Below are 27,810 nucleotides of genomic sequence, written 5' to 3'. Positions count from 1 at the left end.
GGAACCTGCTCCCGTCACCCTCGAGCCCGGAGACAGGACTTCTGGGATCTGGGACGGAACTGCGGTGAGGCCTTTGTGACCACAGAGCCGGGCGTTGCCGTGGCGCCCACAGGGCCTGGGCGGTGGGGCGGGGGGACCCTCCTCACCCTGACCCACCTGCTCGGCGCCCTCGGCACCTGCACCTCCTCACTGAGGCACGGGGCTGCCCCCACCCTTGTCCCCGGCCCTGCCCACCCGCCTGGCCTGTCACCTGCTCGGCCGCTCCCTCCCCGGTGCCCCCGCCTCTGGCCTCTGCTCTCTTCTGGCGGGTTTCCACCTCGCCCTCTCTCCTCACTCCCCTGGCCCTTCCGTCCTTGCCGCCGGACCCCTCTGTGCCCCTCTTCTGTCCGCGCCCCTCAATTTCTTCTTCTCCTTTTGCCTTCCTTCCCACCAGCGGGGCTGGGTCAACCGTATCCAGGGAGGACTATGGGGCGCCAGAGAAAAAGGGGGACCGTGATCCCTCACGAGCAGATCCTAAGGCCAAGACATAAAAGGAGGCATAAATCGGGGAAGAGAAGAAAAATGAAGAGGAAAACACTGAAGGCAGACATGGAGGAACTGAAGAAGGAAGTGGTCATGGTGACAGCCCCCAGCCCTCCCGCAGCCCCCTGCCCTCGGTCCCCAGCCTCAGAGTCCTCAGCCCTCAGCCCCCCGGTCCCAGATCTCAGTCCCCAGCCCCCAGCCCCCAGCCCCCAGCCCCCAGCCCTCAGACCTCAGCCCTCAGCCCCCAAGCCCTAGTCCCATAGTCCTCAGCCCTCGGCCCCCAGATCTCAGCCCTCAGATCTCAGCCCCCAGACCCCCAGCCCTCAGCCTCCAGCCCTCAGATCTCAGCCTCAGACCCCAGATCTCAGCCCTCAGATCTCAACCCCCAGCCCCCAGCCCTCAGCCTCCAGCCCCCAGCCCCCCACCCCTCAGCCCCCAGCCCTCAGATCTCAGCCCTCAGCCCCCAGATCTCAGCCCTCAGCCCCCCGCCCTCAGTCCCCAGATCTCAGCCCTCAGATCTCAGCCCCAGACCCCCAGCCCTCAGCCTCCAGCCCTCAGATCTCAGCCTCAGACCCCAGATCTCAGCCCTCAGATCTCAGCCTCAGACCCCAGATCTCAGCCCTCAGATCTCAACCCCCAGCCCCCAGCCCTCAGCCTCCAGCCCCCAGCCCCCCACCCCTCAGCCCCCAGCCCTCAGATCTCAGCCCTCAGCCTCCAGATCTCAGCCCCCAGCCCCCCAGCCCTCAGCCCCCAGCCCTCAGATCTCAGCCCTCAGCCCCCAGCCCTCAGCCCCCAGCCCCACAGCTCTCAGCCCCCAGGTCCCAGCCCTCAGCCCCCAGCCCCACAGGTCTCAGTCCCCAGGTCCCAGCCCTCAGCCCCCAAGCCCCAGCCCCACAGCCCCCCAGCTCCCAGCCCTCAGCCCCCAGCCCCACAGCTCTCAGCCCCCAGCCTCAGCCCTCAACCTCCAAGCCCCAGCCTTCAGTCCTCAGCCCTCAGCCCCCAGGTCCCAGCCCCCAGCCCCCAACCCCCAGCCCCCAGCCCCCAGGCCCCAGCCTCTAGCCCCCAGCCCTCAGCCTATCAACTTCCTGCCCTAAGACCACTTCCCAGCAGGCCAGGACCACCCGTCTTCCTCAAGCGCCTCTCCCCCTCCCCTGGAAATGACCCAGGTCACCACCTGTCCCCAGTGACTCCACTGTCCCTTCAGGACGATCACAAATTAACCCTGGAAGAGCTGAGCACCAAGTACTCCGTGGACCTGACGAAGGTGAGCGAAGGAAGCCGCTGAGGGAGCCCCCCCCCACCCCGCCCCCCCCCACCCCGCCCCCCCCACCCCCGCCCCCGACGGCAGTGGAGCTGGGATTCGGGGCCCTAACTTCCAGGTCAATGTTCTTACCCCTCCCCTCCGCCTGGCTGAGTTCCAGGGCGGGGCGAGCAGAGTATGGCGAGGCCCCAAGGAGTTCAAGGGCAGATGAGAGGAGGGAGGATGGGGCAGGGCAGCACTTCTCCAGCCTGAGTCCCGGAGCCCCTCCGCGCTCCTACAAACTGTCAAGGCCCCAAAGAGCTTTTGCTCGCTGAGTTATATCTGTTGATGGTTATCATATTCAAAGTTAAAACGGGGAAAATTAAGAGACCCTTCCCAATTCGCTTAAAAACAAGGGTAAATCCACTCTATGTTAGTACAATTGTTTTACGACAAACTGGTTTCCCAAACAAGCAGCGTTTTACATTTTTGTGAACCTCTTTAATGTCTGGCTTTCTAACCGGAGACGGCGGGATTCCCATGTGCTTTCAGCATTAAATCTGTTGTGACACATGTCATGTAGCCTCTGGGAAATTCTACCGTACACTCGAGAACAGGAGCGAAAAAGGTGAACCACGATTTAGCATTATCGTGAACAGCGTTCGACGCCCCCCCCCCCCCCGCCCGAAAGGGTCTCGGGACCCTCCTGGCCCCCAGACCACCCTTTGAGAACTAATAGTTTAACAGGAAAACCGTATATGTGGTTACCATCACTGCCCCTGCTGCTGTCACCACTCATACAAGGGCCACAAATAAAACCCTAAAAGCCCTCAAAATAGAAGCCCTTCTTCGTTCTAGAACGTCTTCACGGAAAGGGTGGGTCTCATCTGGTAACCCGGGAGGTGTGCAAGAGACTTGTCCTGTTTTCATTCAAGTTGTATGTTTTTCCGGGGAAGTTGGGGAGTGGCCGGTGGGGATGAAGGAGCGTTTGTGTTTTAATCCTCTGGTGGGTTCTACTATTGTTTTCATTTAGAGGAAAAGGCACAGGAACTCACGCCCAGCCTCCAGCGAGAATCTATTCTTTCCTGCGTTTGCTCTCTTTCCCCCCATCTCTAAGTTAAAGAGCCGAAGCAGGAATGAATGTCCCAAGGTTGTCGACATGAGGTGTCGTAGCCGGTCATTGCGTTAGCCTTGCTCGTTATGTCACGAACAGTTGATAGTTACCTCCCGCTGGAGACGGGGTACCGTAGGGGAGGGACCCTTCTGACTCCTGCGGGAGTCCTGGCACAGTGCCAGCCCAAGATACAAATTCAAATTTTCTGTGAACCGACCCATCAGCTAAAAATCCTCCCCATGTAAACGTGCTGATGGGAACGCCTGGGCGGCTCAGGCGTTGAAGCATCAGACTCTTCGTTTTCGGCTCAGGTCATGATCTCCGGTTTCCTGAGTTCGAGCCCCGCGTCAGGCTCTGCGCTGACAGCAAGGAGCCTGCTGGGGATTCTCTCTTTCCCCTTTTCTCTGCCCCTCCCCTTCACGCCATCTCGGTCTCTCTCAAAATAAAGTTTAAAACCCTGGGATGCTTTAAACACGCTAAAGGTTATCCCTTCTATCATGCAAATTTTAAAATCCCACCTTACCTAGGAAGAAATTCCAGGGTGGCCTTCAGGGAGCTTCCTCGGTCTCTAGACCCTCTCAACGCGTCCTGGGGCTATAAATGGCACATCTGAGCCTTGCCGGAGCCTGCTTCTCTGTTCGCGGCCCTCCATTCTTCCCTCTTTCCTCTCCACACAGGGCCTGAGCCCCAAAAAGGCACAGGAAATCTTGAACCGAGATGGACCCAACGTGCTTACGCCGCCCCCCACCGTTTCGGAATGGGTCAAGTTCTGTAAACAACTCTTCGGTGGCTTCTCCATCTTACTGTGGATGGGTGCCATTCTCTGCTTCGTGGCCTATGGCATCCAGATGCATTTCAAGGAGGATCTTTCCAGAGATAATGTGAGTCTGTTCCACTGCCACCGGCCAGCCCGGTCTCTGCTTAGCCCTGATACTCTCCTGCTCCGCACCCTTGCCCTCTCGAAGGCCTCTGGCCCAAACCCCCGGTACTCCCAGGACTTTCTGAGGGAGCCCTTGGTCCTTAGGCTTTTATCTAGAAAGCTACTGATGCAGCTGCCTGAGAGGCATGGTTTCACCCCGAAACTTGCTCTCCTTTGATTATCCTCCTGCCTCATCATCAAAGCACTCTGCGGCCCCGTTCTCTTTGCCAGAATTTTGATCTCTTCACCTCCTTCCTCCTGGTCTCCCTCCCTTACCTGCCCCCCCAGCCCAAGCACAGCCCAAGCATCCTGGGCTTCTGCTGCATCCTGCAGGCCTTCACGGTAGCTCAGGGCTCCGACTGAGACACCCTGCCCCAGATTCTTCCTCAGCCCCTCCCCGGCCATTACCCTGGCGAGCTGATTTTCTGATGTGAAGAGGAGAAAAAAGGGCTACTGATGAGCCCTGTGTATCCCCGCCCCCAGCTGTACCTGGGCATCGTACTGTCCTTTGTGGTCATCGTCACCGGCTGTTTCTCCTACTACCAGGAGGCCAAGAGCTCCAAGATCATGGAGTCCTTCAAGAACATGGTGCCTCAGGTAGGATCGGTGTGGGAGGATCAGGTGAGGGAGGCGTAGAATGTGCCCAAACGGGCAGTCTTTAAGTCCCCGGAACGTTACATCCTGCGACGCGTGAGGGAGGGGCGAAGGAAGTTGGAGAGGCTGGATTCCTCAATGACCTGAAAGACAAAGGCCAGACAAAGGCCAGCCGTGGGAACGTTCCAGGTTCTGGGGGGCTAAAGAGACACGACAACTGAATGCAATACCTGGACGAGACCAAGTCCTGTGGCGAAGGGGCAAATAACGCGGCTGACGTACCGGGTCCCAACAAATAGGGGACTGACGTACTGGGTCTACGAACAGTAGACTGAAGTCTGGTGTCAAAGCGAAAGTTAACGACACCGCTAGCTGTATCGTGGTTCTTTAACATACTCATTCTTGAGCCGTGCGCACTGAAAGGTGCAGGATAGAAGACCGCGACGTACGTCACGTACCCTCAGACGGTTCCGGAAAAGAAGTGCTCGCATCCACACGTCGGTAGACACGGTGACCGAACGACAGAGCGAGTGGGGTAAAACGTTAACAGTGAATCTGGGTAAAAGTTATACTGGTATTTTTAGTACCATTTTTATGCTGGACACTTTCCTGAAAGTTTAGGTAATTTCCAAATTAAAAAAAAATGATTTGTCAGCATCTGGAAATAACATGACAGCAGAAAGAGGTTTCTAGGCACAGAGACGGAGACTCGGAAAGGAACAGGCGCGAATTTCCCGACAGCACCATCATGTTCTGGTGTCCTAGCCCAGGAGATTTTTCCCCTTTGGTGTCAACGTGAATTAATTCCTCCCTCGGGTAAGACTTCGGGGAACAATGTTTTGGTAAAATGAAGCAGGAGTGTGGAGACCACCCGTTCGCTTTTGCTGCCTAACTGGTCACCCCAAACTTAGTGGCTCAAAACAACAAACATAGCGTTTCCCACACTTCTGTGGCGGGGCTGTTCTGATCTGGGCTGAGCCGAGCGGTGCTGGACGGTCTCAGATGACCTCATCCCCATGTCTGGGGATGACTGAGATGGCTGTGACAGCCGGGGCCTTTCTCCTGTGACCTCTCTTCCTCCAGGAGGCGAGCTCGGGCTTGTTCAGTATGGAGGGCCCACGTGCAAGCACTTTTTTAAGCCTCTGCTTTGCATTATGTGTCTAATGTCTCAGGAGCCGAAGCCAGTGGTATAGCCAAGCCTAAGTGTAGGCATGGAGAGACAGACCCCATCTCTTAGAGACAGGGTCATCAAAGTCACGTCGCAAAGGACAAGGATGGTAAGAATTTGGAATCCACCAAAGAGACCTTCAAGCGTGATGTGGTGAGTGACAGTGTAAGAAAGGGAGTCAGAAGGAAGGAGCCCAGGAACAAGAGGTTATAGGCCAGAAGCAGGATGAGGGAAGCAGAAAGTTCTGGAAATGACCCAGCACTACCTTCCCGCAGCAAGCTTTGGTGATTCGGGATGGAGAGAAGATACAGATCAACGTAGAGAACGTGGTGGTAGGAGATTTGGTGGAGGTGAAGGGCGGAGACCGAGTCCCTGCGGACCTCCGGCTCATCTCTGCACAAGGATGTAAGGTGAGGGGGTGGGGGAAGCCAAGGGAGGGAGCCCAGCATGGTCTTAGGGTGACCTTAGGTACTGGCCTGGATTCGGTTAAAGAAAGCACGATCTTATCATTCAGAACCTCAAGAAGTTACAGGTGCAAATTTGAGGTTGGAGACAGTAGGTGCTGGGGTGTGAATTTGTTTCTCTCTGCAAGCCAACAATGATGGCGTCGGTGGCGGATAAAGATGTGTCATCTTTACAAAGGAATCTTTCTTCCCATGCTCACTTTACGACCCATCCTCCCTCCCATCCCAGGTGGACAACTCCTCCTTGACTGGCGAGTCAGAGCCCCAGTCCCGCTCCCCTGACTTCAGCCACGAGAACCCTCTGGAGACTCGTAACATCTGCTTCTTCTCCACCAACTGCGTGGAAGGTGAGCATGACGTCATCAGTGGCCTAGATTCGAAAGCAGAGGTTGAAATAAAGATCCCAAGAACCCTCTATCTTCTAAAGGCAGTCGGGTAGGTAAGAGCCAGTAAACGGGTGAGGCTCTCCATCGCTCATGAGCTGCACGACCTTGGGGAAGGGTCAAAGCCATCGTCTCCCCGTTTTGCACCACGATGATACAAAGAGTCGCTATCCCGTGGATGTTTATGTGGATTCAATGCACAGAAAATGTTTAGCACGAAGCCTAACACGTTGGAAGTGCCCTGCAGTCGTCAGCTAGTTCTATTGTGGCTGCTGAATAGACTGTGCTCTCTCAGCTGAAAATAGCACAGAAGGACAGAAAACTGTTGAGCCCCGCCAGGTCAGTCTTCTCGGGAGTTGAGCGCTAACTTCTCACTATTCCAGAAAGGTATCAGCATCGGAGATCCGAGTTACCAACGGTGCCGCTCAACACGTTGGCTGTGCTCCTAGAATCTAAGACACCCTTGCGCAGGCAGTTCTGGCCACGGGTGGTAACAACGGAGTCAATAGCATTATGTCAACCTTCCCCCTCAGGGAGGCCTGCAACACCCTCTGGAACACACATGAAAGCCATTATTCGTGCTTAACAACAAATGTTTGGGTATCCAAGAAATAGCTATTTTTTAATTGAATGCCTTGGACGCGCCAAGCGCTACAGATGTCTCTGACGCTCACAACACTGCACGACGGATACTATCGCTTTTTTACACATGAGAAGCTCAGAGAAGTTAAATGCAGTCTCCAAGAGCACAAGTCGATAGGAAAGAGGAAAATCAAGGATTCTCCTGCAGGTCTGTCTCCCAAAGCCCACGCTCTTTCCATAGACCCTTCTCTGGGACAAAGCCGCCTACTGATCTCTCTGTTAATGAAATTATTTAATGCAAAAATACTTTGGGGGCATCTGGCTGGCTCAGTCAGTGGAACATGCAGCTCTTAATCTTTGGGGTGTGAGTTCAAGTCCCACAAGGGGCATGAAGCCAACTAAGATAAGATAAAGCAAAATGAAATAAATAAAATAATAAAATAAAATGAGGGGCGCCTGGGTGGCTCAGCAAGTTAAGCATCCGACTCTTGATTTCGATTCGGCTCAGGTCATGATCTCACAGTTTCGTGAGTTCGAAGCCCGCATCGGACTCTGCGCTGACAGTGTGGAGCCTGCTTGGGATTCTCTGTCTCCCTCTCTCTCTCTGCCCCTACCCTACTCACGCCGTCTCTGTCTCTCTTAAATAAACTTAAAACAAATATTTTTAATTTAATTTAATTTAAATTTAAAAAGAGAAAATACTATAACAGATGAGAGTAATTATAAAACGAAATAACTAAGAATCCCACCAGAAAATAAAATCGACATTGAACCATTTTTAAATTTTGATGGGACAGAAAGAGCCAGGCGAACAAGCTTCCTCCAAAAACACTGGATTTCAATTATTAAAATTCAGGAAAAGCTTTTGCTCAGATTTGTCTTCCCAAAGTGGGGTTTTTCATCAGTAAAGCGTATGCCTCAGATGAGGGAGCAAGTGGGTGGTGGCATCCCACCCAGGAAACAAAGTTCCGGCCGGAACGGAGGAGACCACGGGGACCCAAGCTGTGGCCGAGAGGGTGGAGCTAGGCCCCAGGAGCTCTTGACTGTGCAGCTGAGGGATGTCCACGCGGTTTGCAAACTAGTAGCCTACCTTCAACCTTGATCCCAGATCCTCACCTCCCGACGTTCATGGCCACGGCCCTGACAGGGCTGCAGGTACGGACGTCTGACTCTGGGTTCTCACGCATCTCCACGGGGCCCGAGCTGTCTCCCTGGCGACGTGCAGGGTCCCGAGGGGTCAGTCTGGCCTGGGATACAGGAGGCTTGCCCGTGGGCTCAACCTTCCCCAGCTTCGCATCAACCCATCCTGTCTCCAGACACGTGAGATTCGGTACTAAATCCCGCCTCTGCGGATGGACAAACCCACGAGGGAAGGCGTGCAAAAGGCGAATCAAACCAAACCCTGGCACAAAATAGATGTAGGTAGCACCAAGCTACCCTGCCCTCAAACACAAAGCCCTCTCGGTCCCCCTCAGTCATCTGAGTGTCTGCTTTGACAAGGCTCGGTGAACGCCACCTACTCCCGCCCGTGTGGAGCCTGTGTGCAGAGAGCCCTAGACGCAGCCAGTCTTCCCCGGCACCCCGGCCCCGCCCGCCGCCCTTGGGGTGGCACCCTGCTCTCAGGCCCACTCAGCTGAAGGGGACCTTGGAAATGGACCAGCCGCTCTGAGCCACGGTGTTTGCGGGAGCCGTCAGAGTCGAGCCACCCCTCCTGCGTCACGGGTATGAGTTTCTGTCGGTCCTTCTTACGGCCAAATTCGTCCAGATGAAGAAAAGACAGAAGCGAGTATCTGGGTGCGTCCTATGTGCCCGATTCTGTTCCAAGCTGTTTCGTCACCTCTCATCCTCGCCGCTTTGTAGATGCTCTTGGCCCACTTTCAGGCTGAGCACACCTGGGTCTCAGAGAGGGTAAGGAGCTAACTCTCGGGCCGGGCAGCGACCACGCTGCAAAACCCAACTTCCGGCCGGAGCCCTGCTGGTTAGAAAACAGGTGCTGTTTCTAGAATACGCAGCTTTTTCTGGGTGATTCGGTGACTGTAGTGGCAGGGATTCCAGCCATTCTGGTAAAGCAGGAAGAAACCGTTTTGAGCCAAGAACGGGCCCCTCATTTCGAGCCACGCGGGTGAGGGGCCCGCATCCCACAGGTGTGGAGCCAAGCGTGACGTCCAGGTCCCCCTTCTGAGGCCGGGGCAGGGTCCGCGGAGCGAAAGCCCAGAAGCCCGGCTGTTATGACGGCTCCTCCCCAGCAGGGGTCAGGCTGGCTCCAGCCAGCAGAGCAGGGAGGGGCTCAGCGGAGCCGTTTCTCGAACTCCACACTGGGGCCACTGGGGCAGGATAATTCTTCGTTGTAGGGGGACAGAGGGGCTCTCCCGTCAATTGCAGGATGTGGCAGCATCCACGCCCTCGCGCAGCGACCTCTCCCACCCCAGATGTGACAGCCAAGGTGCCTCCTCCAGACCTCGCCCACCGGCTCCTGGGGGCAAAATGCCACCGACGGAGGACCCACTAGTTCAGGGGAGAGGCTGATGTTGGAAGGTAGGGCTCTAACAGAAGGGCGGCCACCATTCCTGGGGATCTAGAAACTTTGCAGCTGCTGAGGGAAAAATAAGAAACAGGCAATAAGAGATACTCAGAATCAGTGTAACAAAGACCTTTTATTTTTAATGTTTGTTTATTTTTGAGAGAGACAGACACAGAATGCGAGTGGGTTAGGGGCAGAGAGAGAGAGGGAGACACAGAATCCGAAACAGGCTCCAGGCTCTGAGCTGCCAACACACAGTCCGACGTGGGGCTCGAACCCACGAGCCGTGAGATCATGACCTGAGCCGAAGTCGGACGCTCAACCGACTGAGCCACCCAGGCGCCCCAACAAAGACCCTCTTGACGGGGAAGGCAATAAGGCAATGAAATGGGAGGACTGTGAAATCAGAGATTTTCCGGGCGAGGAGACCCTTTGCTTGTGTCCACTAAATGTGAGGAGAATACGACACGACGGCCTCCAGGAGGCTCTGGAGTGTCCACCTTGCTCCTGACAGCTGTGTCCTTGCAGGAACCAAGGGCGGCCACTTTCCCACCTCAGACTTCCCTGTTCCTCTGCAGGAACAGCCCGGGGCGTTGTGATAGCAACGGGAGACTCCACAGTGATGGGCCGCATCGCCTCCCTGACGTCAGGCCTGGAGATGGGCAAGACCCCCATCGCTGTGGAGATCGAACACTTCATCCATCTGATCACGGCGGTGGCCGTCTTCCTTGGTGTCTCTTTCTTCGGGCTCTCGCTCAGCTTAGGCTACGGCTGGCTGGAGGCTGTCATTTTTCTCATCGGCATCATTGTGGCCAATGTGCCCGAGGGGCTGCTGGCCACCGTCACTGTGAGTAGCCAAGGTGGAGGGTGGCCGTCTACACAGACAAACCACCCCAGGGGGGGAAACCACTAGAAAACACGAGAAATCTCTCTTGCTGTTGAACCTCTCGAGGCCAGGCTACCCCTGATGTGTGTACCGTTACCACCCGCTTTGCTCCCCAAAGGCACTGACTGCCCCCACTCGCATTTTCTGGCACCTTCTCTGTTTTCTCCATGAGTTGTGGTGCAGAGAGCATTAGATTCTCAGTCGTCGGCAGCGAGTTCCAGTCCTGGGTGTACCGGCGGGTGAACTTGGCCAAATCACTGAACCTCGCCAGGCTTAATGGAATCACCGGGTTTTCTAGAGGAAGATTGACTTGGAATATAGAATCTTACCAGAAAGGGCTTCAGAGCCCATAGAAATCCAGCCTTTCAGCCGATGCTGAATATCCGGTATACAATCTGTGGGAGATGCTGAGGATGATTTCTGGTCCTGGGAAGCCTGCCCCATCCTCTCTCTGCTCATTTCATCACTAGGTTGCTGTAGCTGGATTTCACTGTGTTGAGCAGAAACAGGTTTTCCTGTTTGGTCCCAGTTTTCCCATCTGAAGACACGCAAAACAAGTCAATTCTCTCTCCCTTCTACAAACTATGCTTTCGACTGATGGTACCCATCGTGTCCTCCTCAAAATCTCCGGCGGGAGATAAAAAATAATCCCTTTTCTCTTAGCCATCCTTCACGTCACACGGCCTTCAGGCCCCCGGCTTGCTGGTCACCCGTTTGGGGTATGCCCTAGTTTACCGATATCCTTCTTAAAGTAGAAATGAGAGGGGCGCCTGGGTGGCGCAGTCGGTTGAGCGTCCAGCTTCAGCCAGGTCACGATCTCGCGGTCCGGGAGTTCGAGCCCCGCGTCGGGCTCTGGGCTGATGGCTCAGAGCCTGGAGCCTGTTTCCGATTCTGTGTCTCCCTCTCTCTCTGCCCCTCCCCCGTTCATGCTTTGTCTCTCTCTCTGTCCCAAAAATAAATAAACGTTGAAAAAAAAATTTTTAAAAAAAAGTAGAAATGAGAATAATAACCCAGGGTGTGGTTGGTTAGCACAAAACCCCAGGACCAGTGATGAGATGTGAATAGATCATAACCCCACGATTAGAATTCTGTACTGTTGTAGCCATGGCCTAAGAACGTATTCGTTTTTCAAACAACCTTGCCGCATACCTGACTTTCATTGAATTTGTGGTCCGTATAATTAATGTCCACAAAAATCGGATTTGAATGACTTCTCAAGTCTGCAATATTCCTTCTCAGTTTCATGATTCGCTCCGTGTAACTATTGGTCCAACCCCCCTCCCCCCCGCCCCGCACACACAGCGTCTTATACCCCAGTGAACCGTTAGCTACCGACGTGGTCCCCGGGGAGACCGGACTTGAGAGACACAGGGGGGGCCTGAACTCGATTTGGAGCAGGGCCTGCTGAATAGAAAAGACGAAAGGATCCTGGGGGAGCAGAATATTCCAGGGATCAGGCCATGCTCTACGTCACCCTGGTAGAGGATGACTCTTTTTTTCCAAAGCGCTGCCGTAACGCGCGAACAAAATCCCTTCCCCGATTTCCTTCACCACGTCCCCAGATGGGATTCCTAAGGACTAGGTGGGAACGGAAGGGAAATAGCTACAAAGAGTGACAATAGCAATACCAGCTACCAGATTTCCCAAGCACACCGTGGTGTGAGTGGCCGGCGTCTTGTCTCCATTGATCGTCTGCCCTCTTCGCGGCCTTAGGTGTGTCTGACCCTGACCGCCAAGCGCATGGCGCGCAAGAACTGCCTGGTGAAGAACCTGGAGGCGGTGGAGACGCTGGGCTCCACCTCCACCATCTGCTCGGACAAGACGGGGACCCTCACCCAGAACCGCATGACCGTCGCCCACATGTGGTTCGATGAGACCATCTACGAGGCGGACACCAGCGAAGAGCAGACTGGTGACTGGCGGCACCGGTGGGCCGAGGGTGCGGGGCTGGGGGTGGCGAGTGGGCTGCGGAATCTGACGCGGGGAAGACGGCTGGGCCCCGAGTGCAGAGAAGGGAGGCGCGGAGGAAAGGTGCGGAGGTGCCAGGCACTGGGGCACAGAGCAGGATGGGGCTATGTCCCTGCTTTGCACTGCCCTGCCCCCTGCCCCCTACTCATGAGCCTCTCCTCCCCCCCCCCTTCCTCCCCAGGGAAAACGTTTGCCAAGGGCTCAGCTACCTGGTTCGTCCTGGCCCGAATCGCCGGCCTCTGCAACCGAGCTGACTTTAAGGCTAACCAGGAGACCCTTCCCATCGCCAAGGTATGGGGCCTGCGCGGGAAGGGGATGCCTCGGCGTCTGAGGCGTGCCCCGCGCCCTCCCCAGACACCTCTCTTCAGTGCTCCCCCCCAGGTCCTCCCCATCACACCACCCCCCCGTCCCTGTGCCGTACCCCCTGGGCTTAGCGAACACACCCCGTCTCGGCAGCGAGCCACAACAGGCGATGCTTCTGAGTCGGCCCTCCTCAAGTTCATCGAGCATTCGTACAGCTCTGTGAAGGAGATGAGAGAGAAAAACCCCAAGGTGGCCGAGATTCCCTTTAATTCCACCAACAAGTACCAGGTACAGAACCCGCGAAGGCAGAATGGCGGTGGGGGTGGGCTGGTCGTTTGGAGAATGCCTTCGCCTTCAACCTAATCTCTGAACAGTAGAATGAAGACGGTGGATAGATAACCAGCATCCTCATTAAGAGGAAGGCTGGGGGCTCCTGCGTGGCTCAGTCAATGGAGCGTCCGACTCTTGGTTTCGGCCCAGGCCGTGAGTTCGAGCCCCCCGTCGGGCTCTGTGTTGACTGCACAGAGCCTGCTTGGGATTCTCTCTCTCCCCCTCTCTCTGCCCCTCCCCGCCTTGCTCTCTTTCTCTCTCTGTCAAAAAATACAAACATAAAAATAAATAAAAATTTCAAAAAAGGAGACGTTCACCGCAAGAGAAAGTGACAGACAGGTAGAGGAAAGACGCTGAGCAGGAGTCTCCCAGTCGCTTTCGAAAAGAGCAAGTCGGAAGTGTCCCATAGGTAGCGAAAGCCGCCGGGTGACAATCGGGGTCCAGCCTCGTGCAGCTGTCGGAGGCATCTCTGTGGCTCCCGCCAGGCTTACCACCGCGGGATAAGGCTGGGTTTGCAAGGCGCTCCCCGGTGGTGCCCTGTTTCGTCTCAGGCCTGTGCGCGAGGACGCCAGGCAGACTCAGCAAGGGCGGTATTTGGAAGTTACTGGGAGTGCAGATCCTAAAAGTTCTCCTCACAAAGCGGAAAAAAAATTGTAACTAAAAAAATAAGAAGAAGAAGAATAACAAAAGCTATATGGGGTTTGGAGTTTTTAAAAACCCAATTCCCCGCCTTCTCACGTTGAACATCGAGCACGTAAGCGGTCAAGGAAGAGATCCAGAGTTTTGTGTCTCCGCTGGCTTTCAGTCAGTGGAACAAGATAGGTCTCCTGAGCCCAAACTGCCAACTTATTTCTACTTTTATCTGACGTTTAGTGGCCTCACAACCCAGACGGTTGTGTGCCTGGCAGGGCCGGATGAAAGCCTGTGACGGCCAAGAGGTGGGCACGAGTCAAAATAAAAGCCAAATATACCCACGACATTCGTTGGGACGTCCCACGAAATAGCGACTTCCCCCAAAACGACCAGGTTAGCGCCTTTCCTGAGCTATCACGTGCCAACGGCACAACCTTCCTCGGTGGTTCCCATGCCAGGTGCGCCCAGCCGGCCGAGCAAACGCCCTAACTGGTGGTGGCCTAACTCCAGCTCTGAGCGCGGCCGTCCTCGGCCCGCAAGTCGCTTGCGGGGCGTGCTCTCTTCCTCGCTCTCGGACTAAAAGGAAAGGAACGTCTCAGTTCTGATATTTCCAGACTGCTTCCACCTTCTGATCTGCCATTTTCTATCAAGATGCGATTTTCCCATGACCAACGGGCTAACTCATAAGTAGGTCACGCCATCACCTCCGATAATCCCCATAAATAGCGAACAAATGCGTATTAAGCCTTCAGAAAACCAAGCTTTTTAAACCGCTTACAGCTTTCTGTTTAGACAAGCTAAGGTTTTTTCCTCTTAACTGCTTAGGCATACTTTGACTACAACTGAAAGCGGTAAGGAATATCTGAAAGTTTCTAATGGGATGGGCCTTTGAATAAGTTGGTTGTGTTTTTATTTATTTATTTTTTAATGTTTATTTTTGAGAGACAGAAAGAGAGCACAAGCAGAGGAGGGCCGGGGGGCGGGGCGCTGACAGCAAGCCCGACGGGGGGCTTGAACCCACGAACCAGGAGATCATGACCCGAGCCAAAGGCGGTCGCTCAACCCACTGAGCCACCCAGGCGCCCCTCTAATGGGATGGTTTTAACGGCATTTGACACACAGCCTTCCCATCGCTTCTCCTCTGGACGGTGCAATCCGGCCTCCTCTGCACCTGCTCATTTCCAGGTGCTGCTTTTGTGACCAGACAGGCTACGAATAGGGACTTCCTGGCTCCTAAGAGGAACCTCATCATAGTTCCCGCTCCCAGATCAGAGATCAAGAGAAGACGCAAAACCAAAATGCATCTAATTTCTCTCTCCTCCCTGAGTGTGGTCTCCTCAGTCACTCTTGAATATGCCCTTCCCTGTCCCCAGCACACCGCACTGACCCCGACCCCAAATTTCCATTAGCCCCTGGGACTTCTCACGCTGCTGGGAGAGGGGCAAGGGCATGACAATGACCGACCTACCTCTGGATGATGCTTCGTGATTTTCAAAGTACTTTGTACAAATGATCTGACCCTCGGGGGCGCCTGGGTGACGCAGCCGGTTAAGCATCTGACTCCTGACGTCAGTTCGGGCAGGTCACGATCCCACAGTTTGTGAGCTCGAGCCCCGCATCGGACTCAGCCCCGATGGTGCAGATCCTGCTCGGGATTCTGTCTCTCCTTCTCCCTGCCCCTCCCCGGCTTGTGCTTTCTCTCTGTCCCAAAATAAATAAATAAACTTAAAAAGAGGAAAACAAACAATCTGACCCTCAAACAGCAGGTGTGAACTGCGGGGGTCCACTTCAACACCGCCGGTTTTCGACAAACACAGCACGGTACTGTCCGTGCGTTTTCTCTTGTGATCGCCGTAACAGCGCTGGCTTTTCTCGAGCTCACTTTTCAGTGGGAATACGGTATATCGTACACGTAACATGTAGCATATGCGCCAATCGACCGTTTATGCTATTGGTAAGGTTCTGGGTCAACAGCAGGCCGTATTAGCAGCTAAGTTTTAGGGGAGTCAAAAGTTCCACGCTCATTCGTGACTGTGGGGTTTCTGCTAAAAACCCGATGAAGTTGGCAACACAGACTCTTTTGCTTTTCCTCAGAGGCACTAAGGTTTAGGAAGGTTAAATGGACCGACCCGAGGTCCTAAAGCATTCCTGCCGGCCCTGCGACCCAGGCCCGCGGACCCTGCGTTTTCTCTCCTGTACACTCTGCTGCCTCTGCCCAGCTCAACCTTCTGCTTTCCAGGCAGAGAGGAAGCAGAGACAGTGAGAGTCCTGGTCCAGCTCTCAGCCTCCAGTGGCGGAGAAGATAACAGATTTGTCATAGGCTGGATTCCCGGCAAGGACGATGGGTGGGCTTGGCCCTGAGTCGGAGCTGTGCTGGGGTTTGGGGACCGAGGAAGTGGGAAGGGGGAGGGTGTGAAACGGGACTCTTTTCTCCTCCCCAGATGTCCATCCACCTGCAGGAGGAGAGCTCCCAGCCCCACGTGCTGATGATGAAGGGGGCCCCCGAGAGGATGCTGGAGTTTTGCTCCACGTACCTTCTGAACGGAGAGGAGTACCCCATAGACGAGAAGATGAAGAGCAAGTTCCAGGACGCCTATCTGGAGCTGGGAGGCCTGGGGGAGCGCGTGCTCGGTGAGGGGCTGGGGAAGAAGTCTGGAAGGACTGGCACCACCTGGTCGAGGCTCGGGGGGCGCAGAGCTGAAGGCGCTGGGGTGAGCGGGACGGAGACGTCGGCAGCTGAAGGACTTCCGTTCCCTCTGTCTCTCCAGGCTTCTGTTTCTTGAATCTGCCCACCACTTTCTCCAAGGGATTCAAGTTTGACACGGATGAGATCAATTTCCCCATGGAGGACCTTTGCTTTGTGGGGCTCATCTCCATGATTGACCCTCCCCGGGCCGCCGTGCCCGACGCCGTGGGCAAGTGTCGCAGTGCGGGGATTAAGGTAAACCTCCGACGGTCCCAGGAGCCGCCGACCCGTCACAACACGGCACAAGGGTAGAAAGCTTTGCATGGAACGGGTTCTCCGCCATCTAGGTTTACCTGAATTGATTTCGGTTTCCTTGAGCTCATGACGTTTAGTCATAAGAGACGACTTAGTAGTAAACAGGAAGTTTCTTCTGTCGTTAGAACTCTGTCTTGCGTTGACCGTGAGAGTCATCAGGGGAGCTTTAAAAATCTGATGGCTGGGGGCGCCTGGCGGGCTCGGTCGGTGGAACATGTGACCGTTGATCTTGGGGTTGTGAGTTCGAGCCCCACATTGGGTATAAGGTTACTTAAATAAATATAAATATATAAATAAATAAATAAACTTCAAAAAAAAAAATCTGATGCCTAGGCCATACCCCAGACCCATTACATTGGAAACTCTCAGGGTGGGGCCCAGGCATCTGCCTTTTTTAAGACATTCATAGAGATTTCCGTAGGCAGGTCAGTTTGAGGACCGGCGTCCTAGGACACGGTTGTGCATGCGACTCATCTGGGGCTTTTTCTGGAACGCAGGTGTTGGTTGATTCAGCAGGTCTAAGTTACCCTGAGATTCTGCACTGGTGACAAGCTCCCAGATGATGCCGGTCCGCAGGCCACGGTAGAGGTAGCCAAGTGCTAGAAGGGGTCAGGTCAATGTGCTGCCGGGATGGGCTGGGGGCTGGAGCAGGCGACGGCGAGAATGAGGTCATGAGAGCTGGGCCCTCGGCCTGACGCAGGGTGAACAGCCGCGCTAACAGGTACACGTCTGGGGATACAAAAGCTGGACACCAAAGTGAATCGGTCGGAGAGTGAGGCACAGTCGCCGGGCACCCCCAGAGGTGGGGATTGTTCCCTGGCCAGGGGGTGCTCGGGCTTCAGGAGGGAGCTGCAGAGTTTCTCTAGTCCTGAGATGTTCTGTACCCCACTTCCACGCCAAATTCTAAGACTCACCTCCAACCTGGGAGATTAGAGATTGGCACCTTTCCCGCTCCTACCTGATATTCCGGATCCCAGACGCGGGGGGAGAGCAGTTAGACGGAGGAGTGGGGCGGAGGGTAGCACTGGAGGTCTTTAGGGAGAACGAGATGCTCTCTGCAGAGCTGGCTTTATCTTAGACCTTTGACTGTGGGCAGTTTGTCAGAGGGCAGCTGGGCCATGCCAAGTTCAAGGATTGGTTTCTGAGCACCAAGGGCTGGATGTAGGAACTATTTTGAGTGAATTCCCTAATGAGTACACACTGCTTGCGTGGGACAGTTCTCTGTAGCGACAGCTTCATTGCAGCACATCTGCGGAGGATGCCCACACCGACCCGAGCTCCCTCCCTCTGGCTCTCCGAGCTCCCGCACCATGCGATGGGAGACACGTGGAGAAGGGCCCATTGGAGTTTCCTGAGCTTTGAGGCGGCCGTCGGAGTGGGGAATCATGCTGCAGGTGCGAAATGCATCTGGGGATCTGTGGGACCCTTTAGCGAGAAGAAGAGGGTCACAAATGCACCTGCAGGCAGGGAGGACCGAACGGGGGGACAAGGGGCTGACCGAGCCTGGGTGTCGTCAGAGCCCGAAGCAGGCGAGCCCGCAGCAGTCGGAGGCTGAGGCCTTGCTGCCTTCCGGGCCAGCCCGTGTTCCGGGCACAGATGTGCAGTTCTCGTCATCACTTCTTCTGGACCCTAAGCTGCCAGGACTTTGGCCGACTTGGTGAGAAATTTTGAGTCATCCCCTTGCCCTGTAGGGAAGTGAAAGACATACACATGACGCTATCCTCCGAGGAGGACAAAATGTGAGACGTACAGGGGGTTGCCCCGAAGGGTGGACCCTTTCAGGGTCGATTCCAAAACGGCGCTGATGCAGAGCGGATCGATGTTAACGCGGCGGCTGACAGGCATCGGATGGCGGTCCCAGGGCAGCGAAGTTCTTACAAGGAAGTGACGGCAGGGCCCATACTTCCCCAGGTAGAGCCCTGTGCTCAGGCCTTTGGAACTAATGTGATTTAAAAACCTGCAAGGACCCCATTACATTTGCCACCCGTCGAGGCTGCATGGTTCCGTCACAGCCACGGAGTTGCCTTCTCCTTCCATCGGTGCCTGGAAAATCATGCGCCTGGAGGGCACCCGGGAGCCAGGAGCCGTGGTTCCCCGGACGCGGTCATTCTTTCTCCCTTCTCTGATGGCTGTTTGTGGAACGAGGGCTGTGTGCCAGGCTTTGCGCCAGGGCCAAACTTCACAAGGGGTCACGGACACGGCCCTCCCTTGCAGAGCTCACGGCGGCGCGCGGGGAGGTGGGCGCTCCCCACGGGGAGGAGGCTAAGTGCTGACATACAGGAGGAACAGAATGCCGGGCAGCTCGGAGAGCCGGCGCCAGAGCTCTGGGGAGCAAGGGGACAGGGCTGGGGCTGGTACCAGGCACCCGCCAAGGGCTGGACCCCAGGGAGCGAGAGGAAAAGCGAGGACAGCACACACCTGGGCCTAGATGGTATTTTGCTAGGGCAGACGGATGCTTCCAGACGTTCCTTTGTTACCATTTGTTCTCTGTGTAGGTGTTTGTCTTCTGAGCTTGAAGAAGCCGACCAGCTTCTGGAGCAAATTCAGTGAAATTCTGAATATAGTAATGTGCCCAAATTCCCAGTTTATTCCTGGGAAACCTAGAGCCCAGACGGTTCTATGTTTTATGGTCTGGTGGTCCTGACCCAGTCCCAGGGGGCGAAGCCACGGCAGCGCAAGGTCTCGGGGATGAGCTGCTAACTCCCCTGCGGAATAAAGGCGGTGATCCGTTGGGTTGTGGGGAGAAAGGCAAAGGACCCAGGACTCCCCGAAGATGATTCTTCTCCTCTTTCCTCCCTTCCCAACCCAGGTGATTATGGTAACAGGGGATCATCCCATTACAGCCAAGGCCATAGCCAAAGGGGTGGGCATCATCTCTGAAGGCGCTACAACAATAGACGACGTGGCCGCCCAGCTCAAGGTCCCCGTCTGCAGCAGCACCGACCCCAGGTGGGACCCCTACAGAACTCAGATCTGCCGTGTGTTCCCTCCATCCTCGGTCTGCCCCACCCGGATCCCCACTCACTAAGGTTCTTGAAGCCTCGTGCGGTAGGTAGATAGGACGTACGGGGTTTACTGACGGCAAAGTAAAACGTGATAGGGAAATGGCCACACGACCACATCAGTGAGTTTGCAGGAGGACGCAGGGCAAAGGGAGGGGCAGACGGGAAGCAGGCAAGGGTGCGGTGTGTCCGCGTGGGGACAGCGGGTGGCCGGGGACACGCGAGCTCTGAGCCCTCTGAACCGGCTTCTGGAACCCGCTCCCTCAGGGAAGCCAAGGCCATCGTGGTGCACGGCTCGGACCTGAAGGACATGACGTCGGAGCAGCTGGACGAGATCCTCAGGAACCACACGGAGATCGTGTTCGCGCGGACGTCCCCGCAACAGAAGCTCATCATCGTGGAGGGCTGTCAGAGGCAGGTGAGGACGACAGGGGTGCCTCGGGGGCCCCGCCCAGCTCAGCCCCAAACCTCCTCGGGCCGGGAGGAGACTCCCGAGAGCACCCTGTCTTGAGCCCTGAGACGGCCGCCAGTTGAGGCCCCCCGAGAGTTCTAACGTCTCAGGAGGAGCCGGACAGGGAAGGGCCGGGCACGAGGACCCTCAGAGACAAGGGATGATGGGAGCAGAGTGAGCTTTGGGACGGGTCCCGATGGGTCACGGTGGTGAGTTCAGTCCCTCTGTGCTTCGCCCAGGGGGCCATCGTGGCGGTGACGGGGGACGGCGTGAACGACTCCCCCGCGCTGAAGAAGGCTGACATCGGCATCGCCATGGGCATCTCGGGCTCCGACGTGTCGAAGCAGGCCGCCGACATGATCCTGCTGGACGACAACTTCGCCTCCATCGTCACGGGCGTGGAGGAGGGTGAGGGGCCACGCGGGCTGGGGTGGCGTCGGGGACGCTAAGCCGGCGCTGGCTTCCCAGGCCTCTGGACCCCAACGCAGAGCCGACGCAGGGCCCCAGGCACCCGCATGCCGCCTCGGCTCCCCTCCAGCACACATTCCCCCTCTCTGGGGAACACGGGCCACCATGCTTCGAGCGCCTGGGCCGGGGAGGGGGCCCTCCCGTCTCCCTGACGCCCTCACCACCTCCCACAGGCCGCCTCATCTTTGACAACCTGAAGAAATCCATCGCGTACACCCTGACCAGCAACATCCCCGAGATCACCCCCTTCCTGCTCTTCATCATCCTCAGCATTCCCCTGCCTCTGGGCACCATCACCATCCTCTGCATCGACCTGGGCACAGACATGGTGAGGCCCAGCCTGGAACCCGGCTCGAGGAGCTCCCGGGAGAGGGTCTGGGGGCAGGAAAAGTCCGTGTTCAGGGTGAGGGATAGAGCTCGCTCAAGTGACTTGTGAGTTTCCTCCTGAACATTGCGTCCTTTGTCTCTCCCACCCTCCAGGTCCCGGCCATCTCCTTGGCTTACGAGTCAGCTGAAAGTGACATCATGAAGAGGGCCCCGCGGAATCCAAAGACTGATAACCTGGTGAACCACCGTCTCATTGGCATGGCCTACGGACAGATTGGTGCGGCCAGAGGAATGGGGGGCTGGGGGTGGGGGGAGCGGTTGCACCTGCCGGGCCGTTGGAGTCGGCTCCGTGTGGAAGTCAGGGAGATACTTTCATGACAACAGACCGTGCTGGGCCCTGGGAACACACAGAGCCACTGAGCTCTGATCTGCCCTTGACTTCAGAGTCTAGCCGAGAAGGAACACACGTACATCAAACGAGAGCACCTTTCCAAGTGCCAAACAACAAACGTGAATGGGACACGCGACAGGAGAACAGAGCAGGGGGCTCACGAGTCAGGAGGACAGTCAGGGGGACCCTGTGGAGGAAACAAGACCCGCACCCGCTGTTAGAAGACGGCAGGCGTACAGTCAGCTGAGGGGGTCAGGGGAGGGGAAACGCACGTGTCTGCCAGTTGAAGAGTGAGTCGGCAGCTTTGGGGGAGCGCGTACTCCCGAGAAAGGAGGGGTAGACAATCAGGCTGTAGGCACAGGTCGCGTGAATCCTGGAGCCAGCCTCGAAGGACACTTGAGAGCCGTCAGAAGTCTTTGCTCTGTACTTGCCAGTGGAGCAGGCGAGGGAGGGACAGGGAAGAGACTGGGGACAGGGGACATCTAGAAGAGGAAACACGTAGAAGCCGCTAGACCCAGGAGCTGCTAGGTCTGAGTCCCGATTTCGCCACTTAGTGCCCGTGGGACCCTGGATGAGGTTAGAATCTGTTTTCCCCCAACGAATAGTTTATCATTGTTGCGAGAATCAACGTCCACAGGGACTCCGTGCGCAGCCCCGCAGCCGGTATGCTAACCCTGACATCCTCTATCGTTGTGGCCAGGCTTGGGGGACAGAGGTGTTGACTCAGGGACAGGCAAGGGACAGGCAGGGGAGGCTCGATGAGAGCACAGGACCTGATGAGGGCCCGCACGAGAGAGGAAGTGGAGAAAGAGGAGTCCAGCGCGCTCTCGGTGGAAAGGGGGAATAAATCCCCTCCAAGGTCCTTTCAGTTTTAAGATTATACGACTCAAAGAAGGCTCTGGGTTAGAGCCCAAAGACAAACGTCAGGGCTTGGACACAAGTCCGAGAGAGATGATGGGACCGGGTCACTGATGGCCGGCATCTCTGGCGTTAGAAGCTCAGACACACACCAACCCAGCCAGGAGCCACTCCCGGCCACCACCCCTTCCATGGTCTGCCTTGTGAGGTGCTTCTCTGAAGCAGGTTCCCCTGTCCTGTGACTCTGCCATTCACAGGGATGATCCAGGCTCTGGCTGGCTTCTTCACCTACTTCGTGATCCTGGCCGAGAATGGTTTCAGACCTTTTGATCTGCTGGGCATCCGTCTCAACTGGGAAAACAGATTCCTCAATGACCTGGAGGACAGTTACGGACAGCAATGGGTGCGTCAGGGGGTCGGCCCTAGAGAGTGACCAGTGAGAGTGGGCCAGTGAGAGTGGAGAAGGGAGGCACCAGACAGACGGAGGTGACGCCTCATCTCCAGTCCTACATGACCCCAATCTCCGATCACGTCGGCAAAGGTCCTTCAAGTGACGACTTGGCGTAATGGCTTCATTTCCATTTGTTCCTGCTGTCTGTCACCTGTCCTTACCTTCCTGCATCTTTTGGCTTCCTTGGTCCTGGAGTTCTTCCTCCTCAGATCAACTTTTGGAGGCTGATTTCTGTTCTTCCAGGTTCTAGCCATCATTGGCCCAGAAATGAGGGCTGGCTCTTCTCTCTCTGTTCTCTCCCTCCCTCTGCGGGAGCTCAAATAATATGATTTCAAGTCTGAAAACCTATTTGCTGTGTCTCCCCCTTTCTCACCTTTCTAAGCTTTTAAACCCAGAGGATGCCTCTCTGTAGTAGGCTTCCCTAAAACCCAGGACGAACCCCAACACGAGGTGTTTGAGAATTTTAGTGAGTGTGCTTTTTTCCTACCTGTGAACAACTCCTGTCCCAATTTCTAAGACAGTAGGAGATGTGACCCCAATTATTGCTAGCATCGTAGGACCACAGAAGACACAAAGTTGATGGAGGACACACAGTCTATTATCATCCCTGTGTAAGTGAGGAAGCAGAGTCTGGAAGGATTCCCCGACTTGCACCAAGTCCCACAGCACATCCCTAGAAGAGCTGGGCGGGAGCTCCACGCTGACTCTCGTCTAACACCTTCCTCCTTCACCATGATGCCTCTAAGGCAGCGCTAATTGTAGGTTTCCCGATAGTGTGCTAGAATCCCAGTCGTTGGAAAGATGCCCACTGAACGCACTTGGCTTCCCCTAGCTCAGCCCCACGAGGCCATCCGATGTCAGTGTTCCCAGCAACCAACATCGCTCCGGGGGCCAATGAGGCCCCAAATCACGGTCAGCATCCCCTCAATCCTCAACTCCAGCCTTTGTTAGTTTCATATCTTGATACTTTCTCCCTGCGGCCAAGATGCAGCCTCACGTAGTGGTGGTCAGAGCAGAAGAGATGCTTGAAATTGAAATCGCAGAGAAACAAGCTGTTGGGAAGGACAGGATCTGGAGTCTGCCTGAGGGAGCAAAGGGCCCAGGTGGGGAGCGGAGGCAAACACCACTGGAGAAGGAGATGATGGGGGGGGCGGACATTGAGACCGTGGCAGTGGAAGGATCATCCACACAGATATTTGGATCCTCAGAAACCAGGACAGGAGCGGTGTTAGGCAGTGAGTCAGAGCCAAGATCTGCCAGCGGCCCCAGAGCCCCGGGGTGTTGGTCGATGACCGCCTGCAAGACGTGGCCATGCGACCTGGCGTCACAAACGTGCCCGCTGGATGCGTTACCTGCGCAGCGCTTGGCTCATCAATTTCCGGTCGTTTCCATCCGATGTTTTCTGGTCATTCAGGGCTCGATCTCTTCCCCCGGGGACCACTTGGGCCACACCCCCTGAGGTTCGGCACGTGGCATCCCACTGTCGTTCAGTCCTACGTATTTTCAAATTCTTGATTCCTTCTACAAGTTCGCTATAAACATGCCGTTTTCGTCTTCTAACAGGGGCTTCTCCTCCAGCCTAATTTGGATGCGCCTCTTCCGTGTTCTCACGGTCCCGAGTGACCTCTCATAAACCACTATGAGGCTGACACGGCCAGCCTGTTTATCTTCCCCACTAGATTTACGTTCCTTACGCGGGAAGTGTGAGTTCGAGAGAGAACCACTGGAGATGTGTGGTCGCCTCCTCCCCGGTGCCACCCGTTCGGGCATTCCCGTCTCTTTGGTCAGATGCCCTCTGGCCCCACCTTCCTTTCTGAGCCATCTCCTCTGACGCCGCTCTCGGGGTCCGCCTCCCCTCACACGACCCTTCTCGTTCTAACGCGGGGATTCCCGAGCCGCACCACGTGCCGCTCACGGAACTAAGCTCGGGAGGGTGCTCGAAGGTCAATGGGACAGGTGCTTGCCCTTGAGTTGTTCTCAGTGGGTCAGGACAGCCTGTGAACTAGCTCACAACCCAGCGCGAACAAGAGGGCTGGGACAAGAGGGCGTAAAGCCAAAGGGGCTGAAGGTCTGACCCAGCCTTGGGGTCCAGAACGGCAGGAGGGGCCCTGAGGTGCACCCGGACCCCTTCTGACAGTGCCCCTCCCCACCCTGCCCGCCCCCAGACCTACGAGCAGCGGAAGGTGGTGGAGTTCACGTGCCACACGGCCTTCTTTGTCAGCATCGTGGTCGTGCAGTGGGCGGACCTCATCATCTGCAAGACCCGCCGTAACTCCATCTTCCAGCAGGGCATGAAGTGAGCGCCCCCCGGGCCCCCACCGCCTCACACCTGCACGCAGGGCGCTGGCTTCCCCTACCTCTCCCTCCCTTTCTTCGGCACACCCTTCCACCTTTCTTCCCAGAAACAACATCCTAATATTTGGGCTCATGGAGGAGACATTCCTGGCTGTTTTTCTCTCCTACACTCCAGGCATGGACATGGCCCTGCGGATGTACCCACTCAAGTGAGTAAGGGAAGGGACGCAAGCCAGGGGGTTGGGGATCCTCGGCACAGGGAGAGCCTGGGACAGGAAGTGGTGTGTTGGAAAGGGAAGCCCCGAGCTGGGGGCTGCCTGGCTGGCTGAGGGCCGCCCTGGGTGACGTGAGGAGAATCGTCTGTGCTCCAAGAAGCACGTCTTATTTAGGGAGGGACTGGGACCGTGTCAAGTGACCCTCGTCGAGACATGCAAATTGAGCAGACTTACCGGCACTCAACAGAGGGGCACCTTTTTTTATGGTGATGTGTGCTATAGCTGTTCCAGGATCCAAATTGCTCAGAGGGGAAGTAGGCATAAAAATCGCCCAATCTAGGCGTGGCTAATCCTGTCCTACTCAGGCAAACACATTCAAAGCGCATTCGTGCAGAGGTGAGCGGCCGTACTGAAGTTCTTACTGGCCGGTACCTCGTTTTGTTCCAAACAGTCCCGTGCGTCCGTGTCTTGGTGTATTTTGTTTTTTTTACGTCGGCGTGCGCTTGTTACGAAGACGTTCTATCGCGACTTTTACAGGGAAAAAAAGCAAACGTGCCATACCACCCCACTGTCATCGCCCTGCCCGCCTCTGCGATGGTCTCGGGCGTGTTCGTCCAGCTCATCTCCAACGAATTCACACACTTTGCTCACCTTTCCGTCCCTTGCAGTGTTTCACACAACACTTTGCGGGCTGTAGGTGCTCAATGAATGCTTAATAAGAGATGTTGGCATTGCCCTTGGATACTGACGAGCCCCGTTTCGAATTCCGACTCCACTGTGTGTTGTGCTGGACGGTATATAACCAGTCTGAGGCTCAGCTTTCCCTGCAGAGTCTTGGTCATGCACACCTGGCAGAGTATTGTGAGAATGACACAAGGAAAGAATATTATGCACCAAGCGCGGCTCCTTGGGTCGTGGCGGGAGCTTTGTTGGCAGCGGTTCTATTATTGTTGCCATTAACGTCAACACGCAAGTCCTGGTAGATGCGGTTGAGCATTAGCCGTGATCCCAAACATCCTGTACCCTCCCCGGCCATACAACACATCCCCTAACACTGTATTCATGTTGGGTGTCTTTCTACCTTCTTTCCCCTTGATCACCTGAGCTCCTGGAGATCAAAGGCCATCCTGGCATCGCTTTTATTCCCCCGGGACCCGCGCGGACACAGAGCGGACACACGGCAGTTGCTGTTGAGTGACTGGGTGGCCGTGTGTGTGGGACCGGGTGTGCGCGTGTGCAGTGAGCCCGCGGCCGAGGCCAATATGGCTGGCCAATATGGCAGCCGCCCTGCTTCCGTCCCTCGTTCTCAGGCTCCTGAGACCTGGCTAGTGAGAGACCGATAAACGGAATCCGCCATTGTACCTAGCTGATGTAGAGTTAAAAGCTAAAGTGCCGTCAGAGATTATTCTACTCAATACACCTTTCCTGTTTGGGTTGGGCTACGTTTTCCGCGGCCCTTTGAAAATCGAGGGTCCGACATGCGATGCGCTGTCATTGTGAAGTGCCCCCTGGACCTCGAAGGCTTAGGACAAAAGGAAGTGTGTAAACCATCCCCTTAATAACGTTCACGTTGGTTCCACGTGGAAATGATGATACTTCGGATACTGGGTGAAATAAAACGCACTGTTAGGATTACTTGCCCCCTTCTCTTTTTACTTATTTTCGTGTGGCTACTGGAAAACGCGAGCTCTCACGGGTGGCTCGCAGTGTATTTCTACCAGACGACACTGGTCGAGGCCACCTGCCTGTCTATCACCCAAGGGAACAGACGTGGTTCTGATTTGACTCCTCCCCAGAGTCTCTGTCCCCGGCCTCTAGTTGCAGAAGAGGGTCAACCGGCAGAAGAACTTTCCGCGTGTTTGCCATATGGACACGTATATCCATCCCTTGGTGAAATGCCCCCACACGTCTAGACTCAGGTAGATGCGTCCTACTCAGACAACCTCCCCTGTGTGGGCGCAAGGCCCCGACTACCTGCAGGGCAACAGGGGTCGTCCTGAGCGACTCCACAGAAGCCAGGAACACCGCGTGTGCCGCTAACTCGGCATTTGTCGCGTTCTGTTATCATCTGTGGCTGCTTGTGTTTCTGTCTCCTCCCTCCCCCACCAGGCTCGGGCCTCCTGAAAGGTAGGGCTCAACCCTGCACACCACAACGGGTCACACGGTTCTGTGCGCTGTCCTCTGCACCTGCTTCCTCTGGCCCCTCCCTCGCTGCCCCACTGACCAACTCTTACTCCCTACAGGACAGCCTGGTGGCTCTGTGCCACTCCCTACAGTGCTCTTATCTTTATCTACGATGAAATCCGAAGGCTCATCATCCGTCGTCATCCTGGCGGTGAGGCTCCCTGCGCCCTGCTCTCAGCAGTCGCCGGCCTCCCCACTGGCTCTCCCGTCCTGCCCTGTTGCCACGGGCCCCTTGCCCCCCCCACCCCACTGCCCCCGGGTTTTTGCTGCCAGACAGGCCCCGTGGTCCTGGCCTTCCCGCTCTGCTCCTTCCTGTCCGCGGTGCCTCCCACCTTGTCCTCGGCCCCCTCGTGCCTCACGCCCCGCCCCCCCAGACCTCCCCTCCCCCGTCCCCAGTTCACTCCGGTGTCCTCTCTTCCACAGGCTGGCTGGAGAGAGAGACCTATTACTGAACTCGGCACAGGAACAGCTTCACATGACGGATGTCCCAGGGCCGGGTGGGGGTTTGGGGTGACGAGTTCGGCACATGGGAGAGGGGGG

General features: G+C 56.1%; 1 protein-coding gene across 3 annotated transcripts; it reads left to right on the top strand.

The window, feature by feature from the left end:
* Nucleotides 1-99: 99 nt before the first annotated feature.
* Nucleotides 100-27,810, top strand: ATP1A4 (ATPase Na+/K+ transporting subunit alpha 4). Of its 3 annotated transcripts, none has more exons than XM_043568938.1 (23): nucleotides 100-194; nucleotides 434-618; nucleotides 1,727-1,786; nucleotides 3,554-3,757; nucleotides 4,342-4,392; nucleotides 5,833-5,967; nucleotides 6,251-6,368; nucleotides 10,086-10,354; nucleotides 12,107-12,305; nucleotides 12,543-12,652; nucleotides 12,818-12,952; nucleotides 16,069-16,258; nucleotides 16,396-16,568; nucleotides 19,438-19,577; nucleotides 19,898-20,048; nucleotides 20,321-20,489; nucleotides 20,723-20,877; nucleotides 21,030-21,153; nucleotides 22,383-22,528; nucleotides 24,742-24,872; nucleotides 24,979-25,080; nucleotides 27,330-27,421; nucleotides 27,694-27,810. In XM_043568938.1, exons 2-23 carry the CDS (start codon nucleotides 466-468, stop codon nucleotides 27,720-27,722), a joined length of 3,036 nt encoding a protein of 1,011 aa, XP_043424873.1. In that variant the 5' UTR covers nucleotides 100-194; nucleotides 434-465; the 3' UTR covers nucleotides 27,723-27,810. The 3 variants fall into 3 exon arrangements, with proteins under 3 accessions (XP_043424873.1, XP_043424874.1, XP_043424872.1); XM_043568939.1 differs by having other exon boundaries at nucleotides 4,279-4,392; nucleotides 25,047-25,080; XM_043568937.1 differs by having other exon boundaries at nucleotides 4,279-4,392.

This window comes from Prionailurus bengalensis, chromosome E4 (genome assembly GCF_016509475.1).
Source record: "Prionailurus bengalensis isolate Pbe53 chromosome E4, Fcat_Pben_1.1_paternal_pri, whole genome shotgun sequence".
NCBI lineage: Eukaryota > Metazoa > Chordata > Mammalia > Carnivora > Felidae > Prionailurus > Prionailurus bengalensis.
Note: the sequence above shows the minus strand (reverse complement) of the source record. Positions and strands in the feature narration are given on the sequence as shown.

Bases quoted from the DNA above. Each gene is read 5' to 3' on its own strand.
- ATP1A4 (XM_043568937.1), top strand. From the start codon at position 466: ATGGGGCGCCAGAGAAAAAGGGGGACCGTGATCCCTCACGAGCAGATC. The intron at 19,578-19,897 runs GTGGGACCCCTA...CCGCTCCCTCAG, and splicing joins TGCAGCAGCACCGACCCCAG to GGAAGCCAAGGCCATCGTGG. The intron at 20,049-20,320 runs GTGAGGACGACA...TGCTTCGCCCAG, and splicing joins TGGAGGGCTGTCAGAGGCAG to GGGGCCATCGTGGCGGTGAC.